Source organism: Megalops cyprinoides, chromosome 6 (assembly GCF_013368585.1).
Source record: "Megalops cyprinoides isolate fMegCyp1 chromosome 6, fMegCyp1.pri, whole genome shotgun sequence".
Lineage (NCBI taxonomy): Eukaryota > Metazoa > Chordata > Actinopteri > Elopiformes > Megalopidae > Megalops > Megalops cyprinoides.
In genome coordinates, this window is record NC_050588.1 from 5368561 (window position 1) to 5393725 (window position 25165).

General features: G+C 41.4%; 2 protein-coding genes across 2 annotated transcripts in view; both read left to right on the forward strand.

The window, feature by feature from the left end:
- Positions 1 to 1286: 1286 nt before the first annotated feature.
- LOC118778662 (prostaglandin E synthase 3) lies at positions 1287 to 10675 on the forward strand. Its single transcript, XM_036530270.1, has 8 exons — positions 1287 to 1583; positions 3723 to 3836; positions 5268 to 5337; positions 5490 to 5588; positions 5954 to 6043; positions 6287 to 6343; positions 8962 to 8986; positions 9522 to 10675. Coding segments are annotated over exons 1-8 (477 nt in total). The 5' UTR covers positions 1287 to 1581; the 3' UTR covers positions 9542 to 10675.
- A 5300-nt stretch (positions 10676 to 15975) lies between these two features.
- The window catches only part of LOC118778663 (bromodomain adjacent to zinc finger domain protein 2A-like), a 30238-nt gene continuing 21048 nt past the window's right edge, over positions 15976 to 25165 (forward strand). Inside the window, exons 1-4 of the mRNA XM_036530271.1 lie at positions 15976 to 16123; positions 18418 to 18547; positions 18788 to 19663; positions 22343 to 23431. Of these exons, the coding sequence (XP_036386164.1) occupies positions 18418 to 18547; positions 18788 to 19663; positions 22343 to 23431 (2095 nt within the window). The 5' untranslated portion in view covers positions 15976 to 16123. The remainder of the gene's footprint in view (positions 16124 to 18417; positions 18548 to 18787; positions 19664 to 22342; positions 23432 to 25165) is intronic.

Consider the following 25165-nt stretch of genomic DNA (forward strand, 5'->3'; position numbering starts at 1 on the left):
TAGCTTTATGTGTTCACATCTCAAGACAGTATGGTGTTTCAAAATTTGTAACATCAAGTGTCAAAAGTTGAGGAATAACCATTTCAGCAATTGTTAAACTTCAAAAGCTACACTGCCAAATGGCTTTGGTTGTTGCCTAACATTAAAAATCTTTCAGACATAAAATACAAACTATGACAGTGCAGTGCAAAACATGACATGTACTTGGCCTATTTCTATAACCTTATGTTAATACAAAAGATACGTATTTCATGCACTTATACCACGTGCCAAGGAGCAATGGTCAGTGCCATGTCAACAAAAATACAACTATTTGTACCTGTACAACCTAATTCTAATAATATTGCCACCAGTTGTACTTGCAATGCAACCTAGTACAATCCTATGTATAGTCATAGCAGAGACGCACTACAAATACAAATATTTCCATTGCTGGGGCAACGAAAATAGCTTTCATCTCATATTAAAAACACATATTGGCAAAACAAGAAGAGACGGTGGGGAAGAACGCAATGAATTGTTTAGATACTGATACATGGTCTCCAACAGTTTATCGATGCTGAATCTCAGCGAATTTCCGCCGAGATTACTTGACCTTTGACACAAATTTTTAACATGCAAAATGTTAACCATTTTCAGACGATGAAAGCCCACAGCGTCTGAAAATGCTAAAGACAGGGCCATGTTGCTTGAGATAATGTCGAAGATAAATGACGAGATGTGATGATGATGTGGGCCAAACTGTTAATTATTCGTTTTAGATATGTATATTAATAAGTACTCGTTTTATACTTATTTATTTTAATACTTAAAATAATTGATATTTAAATGCTAAAATATGTAATACTTAAATGAATGACACACGTTTTCAAGGATTTAGTTAGAATGTTGCAAACATTTTGTGCATATGACTACTAATGTGTACCGTTTCTTGTACCTTCACAGCTTTTTCCTTTCTCGTTTTATTATTACTAAGATATGTTACGACTACAAAAAATGATTAAATCGTAATCGGAAGCTCCATCTGGTTGCCTCAGCGTTGTCTAGAGCAGTGGTTCTCGAACACTGGTGTGCCTTGGGAGTTGGCCAGGTGTGCCTTGGAGTTAGTCTTATTTATGATGATTTACATAGCTATAATCATATGTAAAGATGTGCCTTGGAAATACTTATTTTCATAAATGATGTGCTTTGTGACAAAAACGCTTGGGAACCACTGGCTCCTCTGTAAGAAAATGCGCCGTTTACGGCGCGACGCCAGAGAGACATGCGCAGTGCGGGTTCGCCTCCCTATACGTTCTTGGATTGGCGGAGGGCGTAAAGGAGCCGTCTAGTTATCGAGGAGCTTTTTAGGATCTGTTATGATGCAAGTCTACGGGCGAAAGGTCTGGAGCTTCGAGAAAGTGCGCCAGTAGCTCGCTACGTCACTGCGCGAGGCCGAGGAGAAACACGCACGAGGCAGCAGCGTTTCGGGGTCGCTGGATATTGTTGTGTTCCCACCCACTTCTGTAGGCTTCATTGAAATAAAAAATCTCAATAGGGCAGCGCTACAAGCGACACTGCGAACAAGAGAAGCCTTAAAAGATGTAAGTTTTGTTGGGAGTGTAAATGAGATGGTAGTTAACCAAGCCAGGCGCGCTTTAATATCACTTGCGGTTAGCTTGTTAGCTAACGTTAGCAACCTTAGGAACAGAACTGTGGAACGTTTAAAGTTAGCCATGTCCGATTTTGTGAATCGCACATGTGCATGTACACCAGTGTTTTACTAAGCTGGCGATTCGGGCTGCGAATTTGTGGTAGGCCTCGTTTTACATCATGTTCTCAGTCTATGAGTTTGCTAGGTAGTTAGCAACCGAAATCAGACTGAATTTGGATGATGGGCCGCTGGCTAATTAGGACGTTAAGCGTGGAGCACAGGTTTCCGGGGTAGTGGTACTCACAAGTCTGTTCTGTTTCATTTGGCCACGATATTAAGCTTTCTAACTGAAGAAATATCCAAATGAAAAGGGTTCGCGTTGTTCTGAAATTAGCCGACCTAGCTTATAGTAGCCGCACCGGTTACAGATAGTAGGGAAGGAGGTAGCCAGAGCTAGGTAGCTTGTCATAGTACAATCACAGGATTAGCTAGCTAAAGTTAGCTAGACTAATTGTTTTAGGGAGATGGATCTGACGAGTGTGTACCTCACGTTTGTTAGCTAGCGGTTTCGCGAGATGATTCTGTTGCTAGTTAACTAACATGTAAAGGCAATTGCAAAGCTTTGTTAGCTAGCTACCTGCAAATACTAGCCTATGCATTTCTGTGGTTTAGACTAAAGATTTCGAGTTAAATCTGGTGGTTGCTAAATCTTGTGGCACAGAATCGGGGCAGACATTGATTTCAAAATCCCAAGCAAAAATGACGACGTCCACAGCGAAAAGGTCGGATCCATGACGTCACACGGACAATGTAGAAACGAAACCTTAACACCATTCCTTTTGGCTTCATACAACAACCTGGTCGTTCACCAGGGGAACATAGATTATTTATGCACAGGAAGTTGTACGTCTTCCTTTTTTCATTTGCAACCCTACACAGAATGATTGCAAGACACACTCAGTAGTCACTGCAGTCATTGTAGCAATGTGAATGTTTGATAATTGATGTTCATACTTGTCTAGTTAGAAAATAAAACTAATTAGGTAAAAATATTAGCTGTAAGGTCATGGTAATGATCTAAGGCCTTTGTCTTTATTATGAGAGATGTATGGATACTTCCAGCTTTCTACTGAAACCACTGGTAAGTTATCATCTCACTTCCAAAGACCACTAGCTCAGGGTTTTCAGAAAAAAAATGATCTGGAAGGACACAGAGGAAAGGGAAGCTGCTCTTGCAGAGAGTTTCTTTTAGGGAGAGGAGAACCAATTAGAGTTGAATGACAAGCGTTTGTAGCCTGTCTTTTCAGAGTCCTTCAGATCATTCTGAGGATGAAGTGGGAGATGGGACACATACTGTAAACAATGTTTATTGACCGCTGATCACCGTTTAATTATACATGTGAAAAACGGTGGCATTTCTGGAACAGTCAAAATAGACATTTATTTATTAGTATTTTGTTAATTATGGTTTAGTTACATTAGTTCTTTCCATTCAGACAGGACTAAATTCATGTGATTACACATAGTACACAATGAGCTGTAGGTAATCCCGTTTCACAATTTCAAAAAACTAAAGTGGCTCAAAGTACTCCATTTTGACAAGTAGCTATCTTGTTAACATACATTTCAATTCATTTTCTGAATAATTGAACACTGATGATGACTGGGAAATTTGATAGTTGAAAATTGATCGCTAACAATGCCTTCTAATGTTGTTGAAATACCGTAAACACAATTCAGCACCCCAGCTACACGTGTGGAAACGTAACTGCCATTATGTAAAATAAATGTAGCCTTCAGACAATGAAAGCTAGTTCTATTAGAAAGCCACCAAGAATGTGCATCTGCCTTATTCAGCCCTACAAGTCAAAAAGCCAAGTACACATCTCACTTGTAATGATTTCGCTGAGAGAAATGATTATAAAAATTATGCTGTATGAATACAGTAAAACTTGCAAAGCTGGTGACTGGTATCATTTGTGGGAGTGCTGGACCAGCATTATTCTAATGATGGGAGTATAGTGTCATGACCAATGAAATGTATTTCCCCATTGAAGTTAAAAAATTGTTTTCTTTCCACCATCTCCAGGCAGCCTGCAATTGCAAAGTGGTATGACCGACGGGACTATGTCTTCATTGAATTTTGTGTGGAAGACAGCAAAGATGTGCGTGTAAATTTTGAAAAATCAAAGTGTGATTTCAGGTAAGTAAACTGTATGTCCATCTTTGCATTAGGCAAAGAGCTTTTCTTCATTTCTCAAAGCCCAGTGTTTCCATGTGTGATGTGACCCAATTTTCTGCTGGTAGTCTGTAGCCTTTGTCACAGCTGGGGCTTAGAAGCTCTGTGCTGGCAGTTTGTAATTGGTCCAATGTGTCCTGTGCTAAGGGCATGCATTGGGTGTAAAATAAATATGGTTATAATTAAATCATTGATTAGTTTTTTTTTATCAGAACTTAATTGCATTAAAAACCCTACAAAGTGATACTGTTCTTATTGTTTAGGTAGAGCTTGTGCTTGTGTGCAAAAATGTGAGCAGTTGTCAGGACTGGCCATGCAGGTTGCATTTAGCAGCTCACTGAGCCATGCGTCCATCAGACATGTCATCTTCATGCACCTATTGCATTTCCCTGAACTACACCAGGCATGCAAGCTATTTGAATGAAGGGCACACCCAGTGGACTCGGATTGCATAATTGATCAGCTCTTGCATTTAAGTGTATAGGTCAGGTTACAGCACAGCGAGTAATGTCAGTTTATTATTATAATGAGACAGAAGGTGATTTTTCAGTACATTTTTGGTAAAATGTTTAAGGTCCAGAAGGTGAAGAGATATATGTGCACATTAAAAATAGAGATCAGTGAGGGGCTCTTTAAGGTATTTGAATACATCACAGATTCAGTTGTAACTTGCGCTGTCACTTTAAAGTTTCAACGCAATGAGATTTGGAAAGGTTTTTTTTTTCCGTCAGCTCAAGTTTACACTGATTTTAGATTGATGCAGTTGTCACTGGTGTGTTATATGCCCTTGTCCTTGCATCTGTTAATGTTACAACTACTATTTATAATAAGAATAATACAGTGAGCTGGTCCATGCTGAGAAAATCTAATTAGTTAATATCTCTTAGACAAATGATGGTTGTTTTTCCAGAGGAAAATCTAAGGCAGAAATTTTAGCCACCAATTTTGCCATTGGTAGATCTGTATTTTTATTTAATGCAATGTCTAAAGCATATAAAATGATTGTGGTGCCTTGTAGGTATGCAACAATACATCAGTGTGTGTTGATGAATCGATACAAAAGCAGCAATACAGGTTTATTGAGGATCAGTACATACCGTAGATATTTTTATTCCTTTTTATTTGTACAAAGAACTAATGCTTAGATAATCTACATTTATTGAAAAGCATAGTCATTTTAAGGCTATGGTGAATCATATTGTGTTGATATGGATTGAATCCTATTGCATCATATACAAGTAAATTCTTAGATGCCTTCTGATGTGTCTTTGTGTATCGTTGCTTAGGTATCAATATTGTATTATGTTAAGCTAGAGGTTTAGACCCAGAGTAACCTCACAGAAATTCAGTTGTGCTGAATGTTAATGTGTTTCTTGCTCCCTTGTTTTTATTCAGTTGTCTCGGTGGAACAGACAACATCAAACATCTGAATGAAATTGACCTTTTTGAAGCTATCGATCAAAATGTAAGTGTTATTTCTTCACTGCATATTTTGGGGGAGACTGTATTCTAAGTATACATCCTTTCATTGCTCTAATGCTGCTGTATTTTAAGGAGTATCGTTTAGTGAAGATTAGTGTTGTTTTTTCAGTCATTTATTTTCCTCCTGTCATGTAGGAATGCAAACACAAACGAACAGATCGATCTGTTTTATGCTGTTTGCGAAAAGCGGAATCTGGAAAGTCCTGGCCAAGGTTAACAAAAGAGAAGGCAAAGGTCAGTGAAATTCCTTATGCATCCATATGGGTGTGTGTGTGTCTGTATGTCTTTGTTGTATGAGTACATATCTCAACAATGATGATCTGAAGTTATGACAAATGGCTACTGAAGGTTCCTCAATTGATGCACATAATAGTTTTTTGGTTGGTCAGTGCAGGAGTGATTAGTCTTTGTTTTCAGTATTTTTCCTGTCTCTGCCCTGGGTACTTAAGTCTTCAGTGTTCATGAAGTACAGTGCTTTCAGTGCATAGTGCCTAGTCTTGCATGGATGGAACCACGTTCCACTGTATTGGAAGTTCTACTGAAGCCGCTGCCGAGCAAACAACCTGAAGTGGCCTTTTCATTCATTTTTCTGTCCTCAGTTAAGCTGGCTCAGTGTTGACTTCAACAACTGGAAGGACTGGGAAGACGATTCTGACGAGGAGCTGTCCAATTTCGACCGCTTCTCAGAGGTACTGGGTCAAGACTGTTTTATTGGGTCTTTTACGAACGGCAGAACGAGGACTCGCCATCTCCCACGTTTTCGGATGAGTCATGTTTCAGTAACTTTCAGAGCATTAGTTAGATTTCATACATCTTTATATGATGATGATGTGTGTGTTAAGTGAAATGGTACACTGAATGACCCTTAGCTGAGACCGTTGTGAGCACCTTGTCATGAGAGTCGTCTGCTGAGTGAGTCTGCATGGTTTCAGATGATGAGCAACATGGGCGGGGAGGATGACTTACCAGACGTGGATGGTGTAGACGACGTAAGATTGACTTCTTTGTTATCATATACATTGTTTTACATTGAGCTAGCACACTGTTTGTCCCTGAAAGTAATTTTCCTTGTTTACCGCCAATGGATTTGCCAGTGGATAAGGTCCATTCCCTCTGAGTTATCTATCTCAGAGGTGGGATCAAGGGTTTCCTCATATTACGGGGCACCAGTTGATAGATTAATGTTAACAGTCTATGAGTACACCACAGATATCAGTGCTTCAGTTTAATTAGAGGTAGAGCCAAGTCTATAAATCAATGCAATGTATATACACATCATTTGTGAAGAGACTCATGCAAAGAATTGTTCATAGAATGGTTCTTTTTTATGAGCCCCTCTGTTAAATTTGTATTAAGCCTTTCCACTGAAAGTAACTTCAGGACAGCGAAACTGGCACTCATTCCTTACATTGTATGTGGTTGCCTAGTGAAATAAGTTAACTCATTCAAGCCTTTTCTTAAAAAAGGTTTGCCTTGGTGCAGAAGAGTTCAGTAGTATCCAAGAACAGTACTCACTTGTGGCTGAACAATGTAGGACAGTTATAAAATGTGTTGGATTTTTTTTTCTTCATCTAGCAGTATTGCTGGCTGCTTGTAATCAGTCAGGTGCTAGTGCTTTTAAGATGGCTAGCTAGCAGTTGTGGTGTGAAAATGTATTGCCATCTGATACCCTCCGGTATAGAACTATACCTCAGGGTGGTGAAAAGAAACTGTTTATTTAAACGGGCCCGTGTCTGGGGAGGTCATAAACACCCAGGTCAACATGACTAATGCAAGCAAGCCATAAGTTACTCTACAGCACACATGAAAACTGTTAGCATGTGCTGATTGGCTCATCTCTAACAGGCACACTGTCCCAGCCTAAAATGTGTTGGCTAGTTTGGATTCTAAGTGTTGATGTCATACTTGACTGATGGTGAATCTAACCCCTCAACAGTCGGGGTGTCCTAGGATCCACATTCCTCCCATGGTGGCTGTCCTTAGAAGTACCAGGCATAGCCCAAACCCCCACCCCCCATCAGACTCATGCTGATGTGGCGGGCTCTGAAATTATGCCTTTATTATTTTGGATACTTGCATTTTTGGGGTGCCCCAATACAAAGGCCCGTTAAAGGGTCAGAATGTGTGTGTTTTTTCCTCAGTGGTTTTTATGTCTGAGGTTGTGATCTATGAAGTGCAACTCAAATGTAGCCACAGCATTTGTGTGAAAATGTGACATTGATGTACTGCAGATTACTTTACAACATTTGCTTGGCCCAACTGTCAGCATGTCAGGGACGAGGATGTTTTTGAAAGTGGCAGGAGCCAACTACCAAACTGTAAATTTCTGCTCTGAAAGTCACAAAACAAACCTGATTTTACCCCGTCCCTATTTTGAGCTTTGTAGTAACCCATTAACCATTTTGTGTTAAAAATGATGAAAAAAATGATCACCCATAGACAGAAAATTAAACTGTCAGTCGGTACAGGGTTCTCAGGAAGTAGATTTACAGCTTGACAGCTTCATTTACACAACTTGGATGTTAATACAATACTTTATCATTTTCAAAGTCGCAGTTCCCATTTTGCACAATACTCAGTTTTGTGTTGTGTGTTGCCTGTTAATTGACCTGTTCTCTAAAATAATGCTATTAGTGTCGGCCTTAACAATCTATGTTGTATGATTTTTTGAAACACTGTTGGAGAGTGAAGGCAGATAAACTAGAGCTAAAATCATGTTAATTCTAACGAACAGAATGCACAGATACTTAACTGCACATGCTTGGTGCCTAAATGGTCTAAACTCATTTCTCCAAACAAAAAACTATCTCCCAAACAAGTCACTAAAACAAAGCTGTGAATTTTTTGGAAGCTCTGACAGAGTGACCTAGGAGCTAGCTTCCATATGTACCATCTCTCATTCAAAACGCCAGTGTGTCACATGAGCTACACATGTGATTATAGGGAGTAAAATTCCACTGTCTTTTCATCATTACCTCAATAAAATAGAACCAAAATATGAAGATGTGATAAAAAAGGTTATGGTAAAATGAATAGGAATTATGCTGATGTTTGGTCTGTTTAACTGAAATGTTTATAATTGAAGAACCTTCTCGTTCATTTTATTTTATCATTTTTTGTTCATTTTATCATTTGGAAAGTCTTTTTTAAAATCTGTTGCCATCAGTTTCATAAAATGTGCTGCCACAATGGAAGATGACCAGTTGTAAATAAACTGCTTATAAAATTCAGAAATGCAAAATTATAATGGTGAATATCACTCAGTGTGCTTGAGGTTGCAGAAAGTGTAATCTTGTTGAAGGTTTGGAAGTTTAAAGCACAGAGGAAGGGCAGCCTCTCACAGGTGATTGGAGGTGAAACATCATGGTCTGCTCTTAGTAAACTAACAGTGCTCCAATCCATGCTCTCTCACTTTTCACAATAATTTCTTCAATGGGTAAGGTTGTCGGTCATTTGAATGTGGTGCTCATTTAAGCCTTTGAATTCTATTTCAAATAACTATCCCACTTAACTCTGAATTTTCCAAATTTTGTTTATCATAACTGATTTATAAATTTATGATTTCAACTTCTAATTCATTATCCTTCTTTGCACCTTTTGGTTCCAGGAATCTGAAGACAGTGACGATGAAAGTAAGTGTTTCTCTTGGGATTCCTGCTCTGTTACACGTTTGACCTTCTGTGTTTAAACCTGTTTCACTCACCATCAGGAAGTGTTTATATTGTGCTATGTGCTTTCACAGTTTTCAGATTTCAATTGTGAACGTTGGTAACCATTGGGGTTGCATGTGTTTTTGGCTAAATCTTCCATTTCATTCTTGTTATGCATTTTTATTTAAATGGAAGTCTAATTTTAATGCTTGCTTGAAGTCTTATGAAAAAATTGTAAATGTTCACAATTAGGTGTTTGAAATTGGGAGAAAAAGGGGAAATCAGTGGGAATTTGAAAGTAGTTTTTAAAAATGAGAAACGTCACATTAAAATAGAATAAAAGAAAAATATTAACCGGTCAGTATGCTGAAAACCTTTACTGTGAAAGTAAAATTGAGGATGAAGCTTCACAATTTGGCATGTGTAACTTGAAGTCAGACTGCTTTGCAGCTGCATTGTTCTTCCATCCAGTGTAATGCATGGAATTTGGTTTCAAATTGCATGTGTTTATTTCCAGAAATGCCAGACCTGGAGTAGAAGAGACAGGTATCCCTTCGACAGCTGGGAAGAAGAACCATCACGTAACCTAACAATCTGAAGAGAGGAAAAAACAGATTTGAGTTGTTTCCATTCAAATACCATTGCATCTTTTTTTTTTTGAGTTGTTTTTCAAACTGTCTGAAAACGGGCTTAACCAAGGGTTGATATGCATACTGTGGCACAGTTGGTAGTATTGTGCTTCACCGTTTACAATCTGCATGGTCTACTCCACTTCCATGAATTGTGTGATTTGTCACAACCCGTCAGCTACAACACAGTTGCCATGGTGAAAGACGACCAAATAAGTTTGAAATCAAATGAAGTGTAATTTAAAAAAAAAAATCACAGTATCCCCCTCCCTCCACACCATATCAGTTAAGTTCTGTGTTAGAGTAGTTCAATATTATAGTTTCTGACAATGACAGGTAATGACAAAATATGTCCAAATCACATTTATATTCTGTTGCTTTCTTGACTTTTACCTTGTGGTAATCATACTGTTAATTGAGAATTTGTTTCCTACATTTCCCAAGACAATGGTGGGAGGCTAAAATGGTTCTTGTCCATGCACAGCTACATGTTAACAGCTGTAAATCCTGTTTATAAACATTCATATGTGCTTTCATGAGTGTTCTAGTGTTGAGTCTGACCCATTTTTCCCCCAGCTAGTTTCCAACGCTGTCCGCTCATTCTTATCACAAGGGTTCCTTTCATGTCTATAAAGTAACAACATTCTACTTTCATTACCAACTAGATTCTGTCAGTTTACATGCATTCCTTTTCACTGCACTGTAATGGAAAGCAGATATTTACAAACAAAAGATTTCTTCCACATATGAGCAGAAAGGTGTGAAAAATGAAGCTCTTTGTAGGAAATAGCTGTACCTTAGATGCTTCTGTATCTTGAAAAAGAATACTAAAAAAGTATGAAAAGCTACAGTAAATATGAACAGATGACCAAATTGTATTTGCACTGTCAAAAATGAATGCAAGTGTAGGTAAAGTGAAAAGATATATATTATGCACTATTCTTACTTAGTATGTATGTCAACCTGTCATCTTACCACAGGCTGAATTTCAGTTTATGTTGAATGCAGTGGGGAACTTTTTTATTGTCTACATCTTTATAATAAACTAAGACTCATTTCACTTTGTGTATGTCTTTTTCTGCACAATATAGTACAGTAGTTGGAGGTAGTTGGTTAATGTATCATTCTTTACTAGTAGCCGTAGCTCTGTTCTCATGTGATATCTGAACTTACAAGGTGTAGTGGAGGCTGTGTAATCACCAGAATTGAAATTTGTTCCATTTTGTTTTGGCCACTTCAGAAAAATTTAAATCGTGACTTCAAACTTGCCCATTTTTACTATAAAGATTTTTCAGTGAATTAATGGAATTTCTCTTCATTCCCTGACACCTTTTCTGTTTTTATGGTTGGAACAGGATAACATAACATGGATTTTCACTAAGCTCACTAAAATATAGTAGAGTACTACGGAACAGTGGGAAAAAAAATAGTTTTGCCATTGATGTGACAGTTAATAAGAATGGTGGATGGACACTGCCATGTGGCAGTAGTAAGAATTTAAACAGAAGTATTCATGACTTATTTATTCATTGGAACCTGCATTACTCTGCTTCAGCAGGACAGAAATGCTCAAGTATTTGTGTGTGTTGTCAAAGGCATGTCCCTTGTGCATTCACAGACACACAGTGTACTTGGAGAGCCATTGGCCATATCTTCAGTTTACTAGTAGCAAAGATTTTATTGCTGTGTTTTCAGCAGTAAATGTGTAAAAGTGGTTGCAATCTGGCCCTAATTAAGAGACCTTTAGTGCCATATGGGGTTTGACTTGGCACATAGTCCCTCTGTGGATCTACATTTTTATACAACAGATGAGCATACATTACCACCTTTTAGAACATTCTCTGACCACTTCCCTACTTCCCATCTGGAAGCAAGTGAGAAACAACGTCATATCCTCACTATTCTTGCTGCAAGGGGGTGGGTTTCATGATTCTCCCATGTCCTTGCATATTCACATCTGAAGAGTTTATTAGCAGGAGGCATCTGTGAAACGATAGCATCGCCAGTAGGCTTACAGCAATACAAACCTTTACTAACCCCTTACTCAGAAATAGTTTACTTTGACAAAACGTTTTGTTAAATGTAAAGCAACTGGATATAATGCTAATGGTTATAATTAGCATCAATCAAAAAATGAGAGGTGGAATGTTTGACCTTTTTTCTATGTTGTTTTGTTGTAATACACTTTAGTATTATAATGTATGGGGATGACTGCGCTAATACCTAGGTCACAGCACTAGGACATATAATCCCCAGACAAAGGCTGTCCAACATGTTGAACTTCTCTATTCTCTTTTATTTTGCAACAAAAAGGTGACTTTTTTGAGATTCAACCCTGCATGATGTCTTATGTCTTAAGTTATTTTAAAACAAAAATAATTTTCAGATTAAAGTATGTCAATGTCAGATATGAATACGCGATGTTTTTCATTTGACAAAAGGGGCTCATAACCAGAGAATCATGCATCTGTATCACTTATGCTTGATTAAATCATGCAGATTAATGGTGACTACATTGCATTATTGTCATTTAGCAGACATTCTTATCCAGAATGACTTACACATGTTACAATTTTATCCATTTATACAGCTGCATATTTACTGAGGCAATTGTTGATTAAGTACCTTGCCCAAGGGTATATCAGCAGTGCCCCTGTTGGGAATCAAACCAGCAAGCCCTGCTGCTTACCACTAGGCTACACTGCCATCCCATTAGAGTGCCACTGGAGTGCTAGAGGTGCTTTGTGCTTCACCATTCAGACTCTCAATCAATTAACTTAGCATAACAGTCCAATCATCCAATTCTTAATTAAGAGCTTGGACAGAAAAAAAATTGAGATGTCTCCACCAGTGCAGGACCAGGGTTACTTACCTCTGTTCTATGATTCTTGCAAGGTTTATTCACAGGGATAGAGAAATCCTGACCCACACAGAATTTGTTGGTAGGTACAACAGGTCAGACTTGCAACCACTGAGCTTCTGTTGATTGTATCTAAGCAGGTAAGTGGGGACATGTGATGTAATCTGTGGTTCAACGAGATACAAAACATGGTAAGCTATAGGCCTAGGAATGTGAGATCAGCAAAGTGCCAAGGACACTTTGGAAAGAGCCTTGGGAAAGAGGAAGAGACAATAAGAAGCCTGTTACCTACAGTCAAACATGGAGAGAGCTGTAATGTATAGTCAGAACATAGTAACTTAGTTGATGTAAACAGATATTGGGTGCTAATGGTTGTTTGTGCCCAATTCTGGGAATCAAGGTGAAATCTGATCAAATGCACGTTTTAAGTTGCTGAAGATGCAAGTCTGTATACATGGTTTCCAGACCACTGTGCAGCTAACACTGTTCATAAGGAATAAACCACAATGGGCTCTAGTGTTTCTTGCACAGAAAACAATGGGATAATGACCAGATTTCAAGACGAAGAACAGATCCACCTGTATTGTGCTGAAATAAAACCAATTGGCTTCCATCAGGTGGAGATGCTACTACTCTGGATGGGACCCCCCTCCCTTGAATAAGAGACCCATTGGCACATTTGGAAACCCTGGGACATTGGCAGTGTGTAGTGAACCAGGATAAGCATGCATCCATGACAGTTGAGAACCTGTGCAAAATTTCACACCTCCTTGATGACTGACTACAATTGTATCAGTTGTTCAGACTATTACCTGCTTCCCTTAAGCCAGCAGGATATCTCAAGACACAGTGGACATCTGAAGCCTTGATCACATGGAGCTCTGCTAAGCCTGGAGGAACCTACCCAGTGCCACACTCTATCGCAGGAGGAGGCCTCTGTAGTTATGATCACCCTCCAGAACACTATCCTCTAAGGGCCTCCTTCCTGAAAGCCAGGTTTAGGCAGCCACCAAGCCAATACAATATGGCATGCCCTGCCATTGTTTCTGTAGCAGCTGATCTTTTGCTATGTGGTCCACCACTGCATAGGGAGCAGGTACAGCAGCCCCAAGTGAACCACTTGAGTAGCCACCATCATGCAGACCAACGGCCTCAAGCATCACCTCACCATTGCTGCATTTTCACAGTGAAGTTAGGCTCTCCAGCAACATTCCACTCCCCTCGAGTGACAGTGTAGCATGTATGGAGTAACATGTATGCAGGATCAGATTTGGAAAACCAATCTGCCATCTGGGAACAAATTGATTCAATCATAACCCCACATAGGTGTGAAAGTGCCACCACTGTGATGAATGGCTCACCAGTAGTGCAGTGCCAGGACTGCTTTTGCACACTTTGTGAATCTAGAAGGCCAATCCAAAGGGGAACACTGTGAAAAGAAACATGGGTATTTTAGATGAACCAGATGGACTGAGATATGGAGCTACTCATTCCACATGTCCACGGTTATCAGCCAGACTTATTCTCAAATGAATGAAGAGGCATGACAGGGTGTGCAACCAAAAAGCAAGCTATTACAGATGGGAAAATTAAATTATTACAGAACTCCTTTCTCTGCTAGGTATGGGTGGGTTGGGGACCCTTTTCCATCAGAAAAGATAAAACAAAAAAATATATGTGTAAAGCATACAAACAAATGAAATATGGCCTCCTTGTGTGTTTTAATTAGTACTTATGCCAACACTTGCAGTGTATGCACATGTTGCTGGCCTCGTTCAGACATTTCAGACAATCAGACATTTTCACAATAAATGGATCTTGCACACTCCCTGAATATCTGAGGACACTGTGTTAAAACTTTGAGATACACAGGGATTCTTTGAACTACCATTTGGAATGCACTGCTTCCTGCCAGCTGGTAACCATAGATCAAACAAGCATTTTTTAGTCCCCAAGAATGGGAAAGGCAGTGATTGATGAAGACCATAAGTTGGATATGCTATTAGCTAATTATTTACTGAATTAAATTAAGTGGTATTGATGAAGTTAATTGAAGCTGCTTAGGTGGGAGATAGAGATAGGTTTATGATCATTTTATGTGCCAAGTCTATGTTTCCAGGTAATACAGTGCTGTACTGGTTCTGTTTGTGTTGCTAAAAACGTATTGTATATTCATGAAAACTCCATCATGTGTCCTCCAAGACCATTGCTTAGTACTTATGTCATTCTTGGGCATCATGAACACATGGTGGTGTATGTTTATATTTCTGAAGGCTGAATGAAATTTGTTCCCTATGTTTTTTGTTGGGGAGAGTGATCAGTGATGGGTCTTGGCTACTACGGGCTTAGCGCAGGGAAGAAGACCTTCACTAATACACAATCAGACTCTCAGATAATAATACAGAAATGCTTTCATCATTTTCCACATGACTGGATCCACAGAAGTCAAAAATGTACATTCACACAAATCTTTTCCCTCACAAAAAATGAATGTCATATTTCAGTACGCAATGAAGCATTACCGATTAAACGACTCACATTATTGTTACCGAGAATGCCTGTTTGGATTTTTTAACCAGAGTTTTTGTTTTTAAACATTATTGGTTCTGTGCATGGACACTCTTAATTAAATACATATGCAACACATAATCCACTTTTTACACTCACACAAGCATCTTAGAAATTCTCCAGTTTTCTCTGTATTTATCTTTTGGTCGTGTATAGAGATGTGAAGGATCGTTGTTTCAACGTGTCCCATCGTGACGGTTTTCCAACCTGGTAAATAATTATGGATCTAATAGGCTTTATTTAGCTGTTACATCAGTAGTGATTTCCGTGAGATATCGCTGACCAAATCATTCATTTCATTAATGATGTGGCTTGTTGTCAATATTTGTTCTGACAGAAGAAAAACACAAATGTGTTTCTGTAAGTTGATGCAATTAACCCAAGGCCCTTACAAACAGACAATTATTACTTTATTGATAAAGAATAATGAGTTGTTCGCTGCTGGCCACTGGGGTAAAAGTAACCGAAGAGTGATTAAGCTTAATTAAGGAAACTACAGCGATTCTGTTGAAGATCCAGGTATAAACATATATTGAATAAACAACTGTAAAATAACACAAATACATCTCCAGCACACTCAAGCAGACAAGGCAAGTCCACAACGGATACTGTCGGGTGCCCGATCGTCGAAAACAGACGGTGCTCAGTAGCAACTCAGATAAGGATATGTGCAGGAAATTGTCGAATCATTGTTTATATCCAATATTTGTTTCCAAAAGAAGTACATTTTCTTTTGTATAGAAAGTGAAATAACATTTATATTTAGCTGCATTTTAGAGACTGTTCAATAGCCCGAACGCAATACAAACAGACGGCGGTAGGACCCGGGGCTGGCCCAGCGCCCCGCAGTGTGTACAGCACCATTCACTTCCTCTTTCGACTCGGTTTCTTTCTTTTCAATGATCATGGCTGCACTCAAACACACCAGCCATGTTTGCTAATTTGAAACCCAAAGGTTAGCGAGTACCTGTTTATTATTTTCATCGCCTGCTCCATCTACTACATATTTCTTCGATTAGAAGATCGCAGGCATCGCTGCCTTTGAAAATCAACGACAATAAGGTTCGGCTGTTTTATAATTTTCATTTTGGTGTGGAAACTTTTGAGTATGACTGTGCTTGCTGTTTGAAAATTTCTCCACTGTGTATCGGGAAAACAGTATGAGTTTATTAACAAAAGAGGAGCATCCAACTTGCTCACAGTAAAAAACATAATTGCGAGGCTTCATACGACCTGTTTATCGTTTTGTTGGTTTTATAACTTGCTGGAATGTTAAATTTTCGAAGAAAGTTTGTTGTATAGCGGAGTCGCGTTATATGTAGCTGGGAGCATTTTATTAACTTTCATAATTATTTAAATAACCTTGGATTAGTTGTTATCTAATAAAGGAAGGCCCTACGGTGTCAGAGGCCGAATTATAAAACAAATCAGTCATCCAAAAAGCTAGCAAGCTGGATAGCTAGCTAGCTGGGCACATTTTTTGAAATTCTTTGTCTCGATATGGGACGCTGGTCTGAGGGAACTGATTTCCTTGTTGAAAATTTTAGCTTGCTGAAACTAAAACAGATAGGCGCTGTAATGCTGAAAAATTAAAGGCCCAGATGGAAATGACGTTTAGCTTGTTAGCTGGCTATGACAGAATGCTGACCAAGTCAGCTAACGTTACCTCACTGGTTAGCTAAACATCACTTGCAGTTTACAGATGTAGCTATCGACTAGCTAGTTAGCTAGTTGCATAGCTGGCTGCTAAGTTTGAATGAAAGTTAGACAAGCTAACATAAGCTAGTTGTGAAATGGGGCAAAAGTGCCATGCGCTCACTTACGAGACTAGCTAGTTTGGCTACCTAGTCAGCTAACTGCAGCATGATGTAACTTGCGAGACCACGTTTTCTTCATTCTTAACAGCTAAATAACAATGTGTTTGATTTCGATTTGGAGTCAGCGGGGTAGCTTGCTAGCCGGGCTAGCAGTAATTCGCTAGTCTTTGATAACATCACGTGCAGTGGCTAACTTGTCTAGCTATATAGCTTTCGTTTACTATTTGCGAGATGGTTATCTGGCGAGTAAAGTTTTTGTTTTTTTTTACAATATTTTCTAGATTTTGAGATGTGTCGTTTTGCTATTAAACGGGGTATTTTCTCACACAGCGTAACCACTGCTGACTCGCTTGCAATTTAAGATCACAAATATTTCCTAGCTACTGTGTGGCTTGCTAAGCTGGCTAACTTTACTAGCCAGCTCGCTAATGAGAAATTTGTGTGGTGACGCGGTGCATTGTTCGTCTGAGCTTGGCTACCTTGCTAGTAAGCTAGCTAGGCGAAATGGCTATCAAGATAAGCAAATTAGTTATGTGGGTAGATAGTCTACTTCTTTGCCTGCAATTCACATAGTAACTGACATTAACCTGGCAAGATAGTTACTTTCGGTTTTTCACAGTGCTTTCTTGGGACCAAAACAAACGGACTGATATATTGGTTATTGTGTCCGTGTCCAGACAGAAACGGCTATTTGGCTAACGGTGGTCGAGGCGTTGCGTGCATTTGGCCATTGTAAAAGGGGATGTGCTCTCCAATGGCAACAGACGGTACGACATTTTAAAAGAGTTGTGGAAGTGCGACGTCTGATGCCGATCCGCTTGCGCTCCTGGCTGAAGAATAACGAAACCTATACATTACACCTGCTTTTTGGTGAAAGTGTTTAATAACCGAAAGTTTTTTTTTGTAGACCAATGTTAATGTAATGGTGTTTAACTCTTGTTTTACTCTGTGGTGATGAACTTTTTCACCACAACAAAGCCATCAAAACATGTTTTCCTGTTGTAACCGTAGTTGTATGTCCCGTGAAATTCACAGCGTTAGCACAGTAGGCTAGCGTTACTTGACTTTTTAGGGATATCAGCAATATTTGAACCTAGTGGGGGTCGCTTAGGCCTAGTTTGCGCATCTCGTACAACATAATTTCAATTGTGCCAGAGTCAGAAATGGTCAAAATCATATTTTTCACCCAGTGTGGTGACAAAGTTACATAATATGGAATGTATTCAGTACCAAATCCAAACAACCTTCTGTACCTTCAGTAACTTTAGAAGTCTGCTGCCACTGTTTCCATAGTGGATGCACAAACTGGGATGAGATTTTGCCTTTGACTTTGACAGCAAGAGGGTGTTTATTTCACTTCATTGCATTGCAGTGCACCCCGGCAGCTGTAGGCTCCATTCATTCTTAACAGCTCCTAGCTGAGTTAGTCAACAGTCAGGGATGCTCTCATGTCATGAGAACTTTGAAATTGCCCATGATTGTCTCTGTTTGTGTCAGCAGTTACATATTGTTTGTTTTCTCCTTTCGTTATTTTTTTAGATGGAGGCAAATAACCATTTTAACTTTGGCGGTCACCCGTCTGTATCTGCGAACTCAGGGATTAAGCTTTCCTCAGGGGATTCTCTCTACACTAACGGGTCCTCCGTGAGCTTCCCCCAGCAAGGGAAAAGTAAGTACCTCCCCGCTTGCTTTCATGTCCTTGTCCACTCTCTATATGGCTCTACTGTCTGAGCGTGTTGTCCTCATGTGTTGTGTGAGTGATGCTAGGGCTGGGAGAAGTGTCAAATTTGTAAGAAAGTTCTGGGTGTTCGCCATGCTTTTGCGTGTGCCAAGCGCCTGCCTGAAGGAAGTGGGCCTGACTCTGTCTCCCTCTCCCGCTTTCTCTCCCTCGCTCTACCTGCCTTTGTAGACATGAACGGCGACATGAATGTGAATGGCATCACTACTGTAATGGGGGCTGGCGAGCCTGGCCCCCGCCCTTCCGCGGCATACCCGCTCATGAGCAACCACCACCGCCTGCACCACCAGAGCAGCCTGGGCTACCTGTGGGGCCAGCAGCAGCAGCAGCAGCAGCCGCCGTACGGCCCGGCCATGGGCGCGGGGCCCCCACCTGGCATGCACCACAAGCAGGGCCCCGGGGGAGTGATGCAGCCGCCGCAGCAGCAGCAGCAGCAGCAGCAGCAGCAGCATTTCCAGGGGCATGGACAGTACCAGTTGAACGGGGGCATGGGGGCGTCCCGCCAGCCTCCTGTGGCGGGTCCGCCTAACGTCACTCTAGCAGGGGGGCAGTACTGGGGCAGGGGCAGCCCCGGCCAGCAGCAGAGCGGCTCCCCCATGGCCATGAGCTACAGCTCCCACGGCGTGTACGGGCCTTACCAGAGCCACCCAAGCATGACCCCCACACAACATCACCAGCAGCAGCAACACCATCAACAACAGCAGCAACAGCATCTCCACCATCAGCAACAGCAGCAACAGCAGCACCACCATCAACAGCAGCATCACCATCAGCAGCAGCAGCAGCATCATTATGGGATGGTGCCCAACGGGATGCCGTACTACCACCATCAGCCTCCACAGCCTCAGGCCCAGATCATGGCCCCTGCCGCACAGGGCTTCACTCCGCCGCGTGGCAGCCCTCAGCACCACCACATGAGCCAGGCGGTCACCAGCAGCCCCCTCCCCATGCCGGGGCCCGCTGCCGTCGCTGTGCCCGAAAACGGATCACCGCAGGCTCGCGATGGCTCCCTAAACTCCCGCATGGCGATGCCCGCGGTTATGCAAGGTGAACCTTTGCCACTCTTAACCCTTAAAATATATTTGTATTTTAACAGTATTTTACATATTTACTTTTCTCAGGGGGGCAGACAAAATAATGGGAATGGCAAACAAAATCATTAATAATAATAGTGAATATTTATCAACCGAGAGTTGGGCCACTCATGTCTTCAGAACAGCTTCAGTCCTTCTTGGAATGTTGTTAGACAAGTATTGAGCTTAAAAATGTTTGAACTCAAGTATTGAACTGAGAAGTCGAAGGCGGTGTAAATCTACTCCATGCTCTGTGTTCCAAGACTGTCCATAAAGGTTCAGAAATGCTTCGATCTAGTGATTGGAGAGGCCATGCAAGGTGTTTGACTTCATCCTAGTGTTCGTGAAACAACTCGAGTCAATTCAGTAGTGTGTATGTGGGTGTTATTATACTGGAATATGGGAACATTTTTAGGAAACACTATTTCCCTAAATGGCTTTATATTCCTTGGCTGAAATTCTACCATGCAGAGTAATAGTCATACCCAATGACTCCCACCAGATGGCTGCTCATACCATAACAGATCCACCTCTCTGTTTAACAGTCGGGAAGGTGAATGGTTTGAAGGCTTTGTTTGCCTTTCTTCAAATATGAGCACATCCAGGTATAGGAAAAGAGTAAAAGATGACCCATAGGACCATATTGCTGTCTTTTCTACTCCTCAGAAGTCCAGCATTTGTGCTCACTACACCAGGTTATGCATTATTGCACATTATTCTGTGGTAATTTTTTTAGGACATTGTTTCACGGTTATTGCAACTGTCATGTTAAGTGGCCATCTATCCCCGTCAGTGAGCTTCAACTAGTGACCACTATTCCTCTTTCCTGATGGTGTTTTTCCTTGTTTGGTATAGACCGTCAAGATTTTCAACACTCTTGTCATATTTAATTTAGCTGTTTCTGTGACTTGATGTGTCTGCAATTCGTGCACAAAGTGTTTGACCTCTTTCAAAATGTGTTAGATCTCTAGTGGCTTTAGAAACACATTGTAATGGTTTGTTTTTTAAACTTATTATATAGAAAAAAACATATCGGTAATTAGTGTTGACATTGTTGAACGTCGTGTAGGCTTTAATTGTGATTTCATTTGTTCAAAATACGGGTCCTTTATCATTTGGTGTTTCATCATTTAGTTTCTCCCTATATATTTGTGTGTGTTTTGATTTGAATTATTGAATTAATCAAAATATTGTCATGAAGATTATATCTGTGTTTGAACCTGGGTCCCTATAATTGTTTGTTTATGCTAAGTCTGGATTGTCATTAATACTCGTCTCGTTATTTTGTCTATTCTGGCAACTAAACTGTTGGTCTGACCCACTGCGACCGGTATGTTAAGCCTGCGAGTGCCTGACTGGCTGATAAGTTGCATCTTGGAGGACGCATTGCTCGTCTCCTCTCTCCATTGTCCAACGTGGGTCGGCTATTTGAATTTGTCTCTGGAATTTTGATGGCGGTGACTGGCTGTAGCTGTGTTACAGCTGGGGGAAAGGCAAGGTGGAAGTATACCATTGAGCTGTGTGGTGTTCCGGGCCTTGTGGCCGCGTTGCATTCAGCGTTATCTGGGCTCTACCTGGTTCCTGCACTTAGCCTTGGCAGTTTGTTTCCTGAGACGGTGAGGGGTTGTTAATCTTGATGACGTTTGCTTCCTGAGCTCTCCTCTCGGGGTGTGGCCAGTGGGATTGAGATAATTGACTCTCCTTATCTGCACCTCAGGCATATCATAGCTATGGCTTGCCGCAAATAAGAGCTCTCCTTTAGTTGCATCTGGTAGCCAGCATTCGCATTTGCACACTTGATTTGACAAGTATACCTATTGCACAGAGCATTCAAGCAGCAACCTGGATGATGGTTAATTAGATTATTTAGCGTGTCTGTAATGTGCAAACTTGATGTGCTGTGTTAAGTGTCAGTTTATTTGGCACAGTATCCCTATGGATCTTATGTGATGAGATAATATACGATAATGCAGATTAGCCATTAGCCAGTTTCATTAAATTCTTAGATAAGATTTTTGGTAGGTCATTAGTAGATAGGATCTCATGGGGCAAAATCCAGTGACTTGTTACACTGTGAAGGTTAGAAAAGCTTGCAGTCTGATTTCCTAGAGTAAAAAAAGTTAAGATTTTTACAAGTATGGTTGAGCGTTACCATCATGATTATTTGAGTTCAGCCAATCTCTTGATGGTTATTAGGACTTACGGAGTGATATTATTTGAAAATGGCCAACACTGACTGGGTTTACATGCTGCACCCCACCAGTAAATGAATGACATGAATTTGAAATATTCAACAGGTTAACTTGGAGTCACCATTACAGAAGACATGTCACCTGTAGTCATAATCAAATGTTTTAAAACTGTTAGTATTTTGATGACAAGCCTCTGAAAACAAATAATTTAATTATGATTTCTTCACCCAAAGTAAAATAAGGAAAATAAATTTCATTTCATTTGCTTCACCAGTGGAGAGAAATGGAAACATTTTCCTATAAGTATCTCTGTTGTCTCGTAATTTCCCCCCTGGATTCAGATTTCCTTGTTCAAAATTGAGGAAGTGGAAACCAGTCATTTTTCCTGGTTCCATGGTGCTGGTCTAAGGTTGTTTCTGCTTTTCACGATTTTTGTGTTTTTATCTCACTGTCATCCCCAGGGCGTATGAATGAGGCATACAAGGAGGTGGACAATGGCTACAGCACGATGGAGCAGACGTCTGTCCCCCAGCGGCTCCCCAAGACCGAGGGCTTTGTCCCCAAGCCCCCTGCCCCCCCTCAGCTGCCTGCTCATGACTACCGCCAGCAGGTGCAGCATTCCCCCATGGACAACAGCAAATACTCCATAAAACAGTGCCACGACATGGGGCAAACAGCAGGAGACTCACCCCCAGTGCCCCCCGCCCCTCTGGCCGTCCCGGCGGAAGCAGAGACTCGGACACTGGAGCGTAGGGGGTTTGCCGCCAATACGGACCCTCCCCCGGAAACCGCGGGCAAACTGGAGGCATCGACCGTTAACCTCGTTGACTCAGGGGGCACAGCACAGACAGATGCTGGGGTTGCCCACCGCTCAGAAACGCAGGCGGTACAGGCTCAGAATGCTTGTCCCGCACCATCCCCGGGACTGCAGCCATCGACGGACTCCCCTGCGGTCACCGCACCCCTCGCGGAGGCCCCGTGCTCAGCTGAAAGGGTGGGTGGGGCCCCCACTGGTGGCTTGTTGGATGACACGCGAGGTACCGAGGAGTCTGTGACTGACACATCCGCAATGGAGCCCCCGAGTGCGGACAGCTCCAGGGCGGAGGAGACCAGCGCCACGGATGGCGCCTTCGGCGGCAACCTCAGCGATTCCGTCCACACGGACGGCGCCTTCGGCGACTCCCTGAGTGACTCCCTCTGCACGGATGGCGCTTTTGGCGACTCCCTCCACACGGACGGCGCCTTCGGCAACTCCCTCAACGACTCCCTCCACATGGACAACAACGCGGGCAGCGGCTCCTCCGCGGAGGACTCGGAGGACGGGGCGTCCCTGGCCGACAACACCCGGAGTGAGGACGTTTCTCCGAACGAGGATGTTTCCCAGAGTGAGGACGTTTCCGCCAACGAGGACACAGTGGAAGGAATCTCAGCTGAAGAAGAGTCCCAGGAAGGGACCTCGCTGATCAATACCTCACAGCTGGAGGCTTCTCTCAGCGACGCCTCTAAGAGAGTAGACGACGACTTCGCCTCCAGCAACCTCGCCTCTAAGGGTAAGAGTCCAAGCTGAGAGAGTCTGACTGCGGTTGCCTTACGTGTAACCAGCCAGGGCCTTTTCTTGGTTTTGAAGTAATACAGCAGTATCAGTGGTTTCAGTGGGCTAGATGTCCTCTGATGTTAGGTATAATTTCGTGAGCTTCTGTAAGGGTTCCAGAAAACGTTTTGTGAGCAGAAAGACGAGGCACATCATACCTTTCTTACAGTAGCATTGTGGATCTCTTTATTTTCTTTTCTCAGTTGATAATTTTGTCCAAGGTGATACTTGAAAATCCTGATATATTATGGCAAAGTATGCCAAGTCACAGATTTACTTTACTCTTAGATTAACTTTGTTACTCTTTATAACATGTGCACTGAAAAAAACAGAAACAACCAAAATAGCATAGGTCACACACAAGGCATGTTATGCCTTAGCCAAATATTTTAACCACTGCACGTTTAATGGCTTCATTTTTACCATTGACTAATTTGTCCCGTTGAATATGTCATCGTCGCAGAGGTGAGGGCGCAGAGAAAACCACCAGTAGCAGCTGTGCGCTATTCAAGGTGCAGCCTAATCATGCAAGTTAGAATGTTACACCTGGAAAGGAAAAACTCATTTCAGAGAAATAAGAGCCTCCAGCCGCGTGTCTCCAAACGGCTCCCTGTTATCGGCTCTGTATGGTAAACTGTCCTCACTCTGTCTGTGCGTTCCAATTTTAGAGGATTGGAGATTAGCCACATCTTTCAGCCGTGACAGTTACGTCTATGAGTTTGAACCTCATGAGGATCCTTTTGGATGAACGATTGTCATTGGGGTGTTTGCCACGTAGTAACTAATACATTTAAGTGGGTGAGGGATAGGCTCAAATGGTGGTGGGTTGTTTGTAACATTGTGTTTGTTTAGTTACAGTCACAACAGAGTAAAACCACCATCCTCTTTCCAACAGCAGTATGAATTGTTTTAGGGCGAGTGCTGCCTGATGCAGTTTACAGGAGTTAGGCCCAGCTCCTTTGTATCAGTCCTGTGGCATTTCCATCATACAGGCAACACAATGCAACAGCGTCTGCTGCTACCTGTAGTGGGCCTGTCACTGGCGATACGCGTGTACTCCACTGAGTATGTCAGACAGACGTTTTATTAACAGAGAAGGCGTGTGTTGACGTTTCTCTTGCGTTTGATTGGTGGGTAGTATTGCATTAAATATAGTACATCTTGCTTTACTCAGGCTTCAGCTGTGAAGTGTTACCACACTGGGCACTTTTAGCAATTTTGTTTCCCATGACCCAGTTCTCTTTGGCATACGACAACCCAAATACAGCCACCAATTGGAGCTTGCGTCTGTTTGCAGAAGGTAACCCCACATGACTGCATGATGTGTGTTAGAATATACAGTGTGTAGTTCCTAAGGATTCGAACGAAACCGAATGTAGGCATTCAGCTGAAACTTGTGACTGGGCTGGGACTGGGAAACCGTCCAGATAGCGTATGTAAATATCACAGTGAAAGAAAACCACTTGAAAACTACTTGTGTCATGTGTAAACAGCATAGAGGGGAAAAACTACATGGTCATGTTTAACAGGTTATTTTTACTGTGTAGTCAGTATGTACAGATATGTACAGATACTTCTAAAAATATGTATCAGCCTTTACAAATGGATGTTGTACATGTAAAACTGTAAAACAGTGAATGTGTGTGCATGCGTGTGCACACATACACACAAAAACATGACACAAGCGATTGCC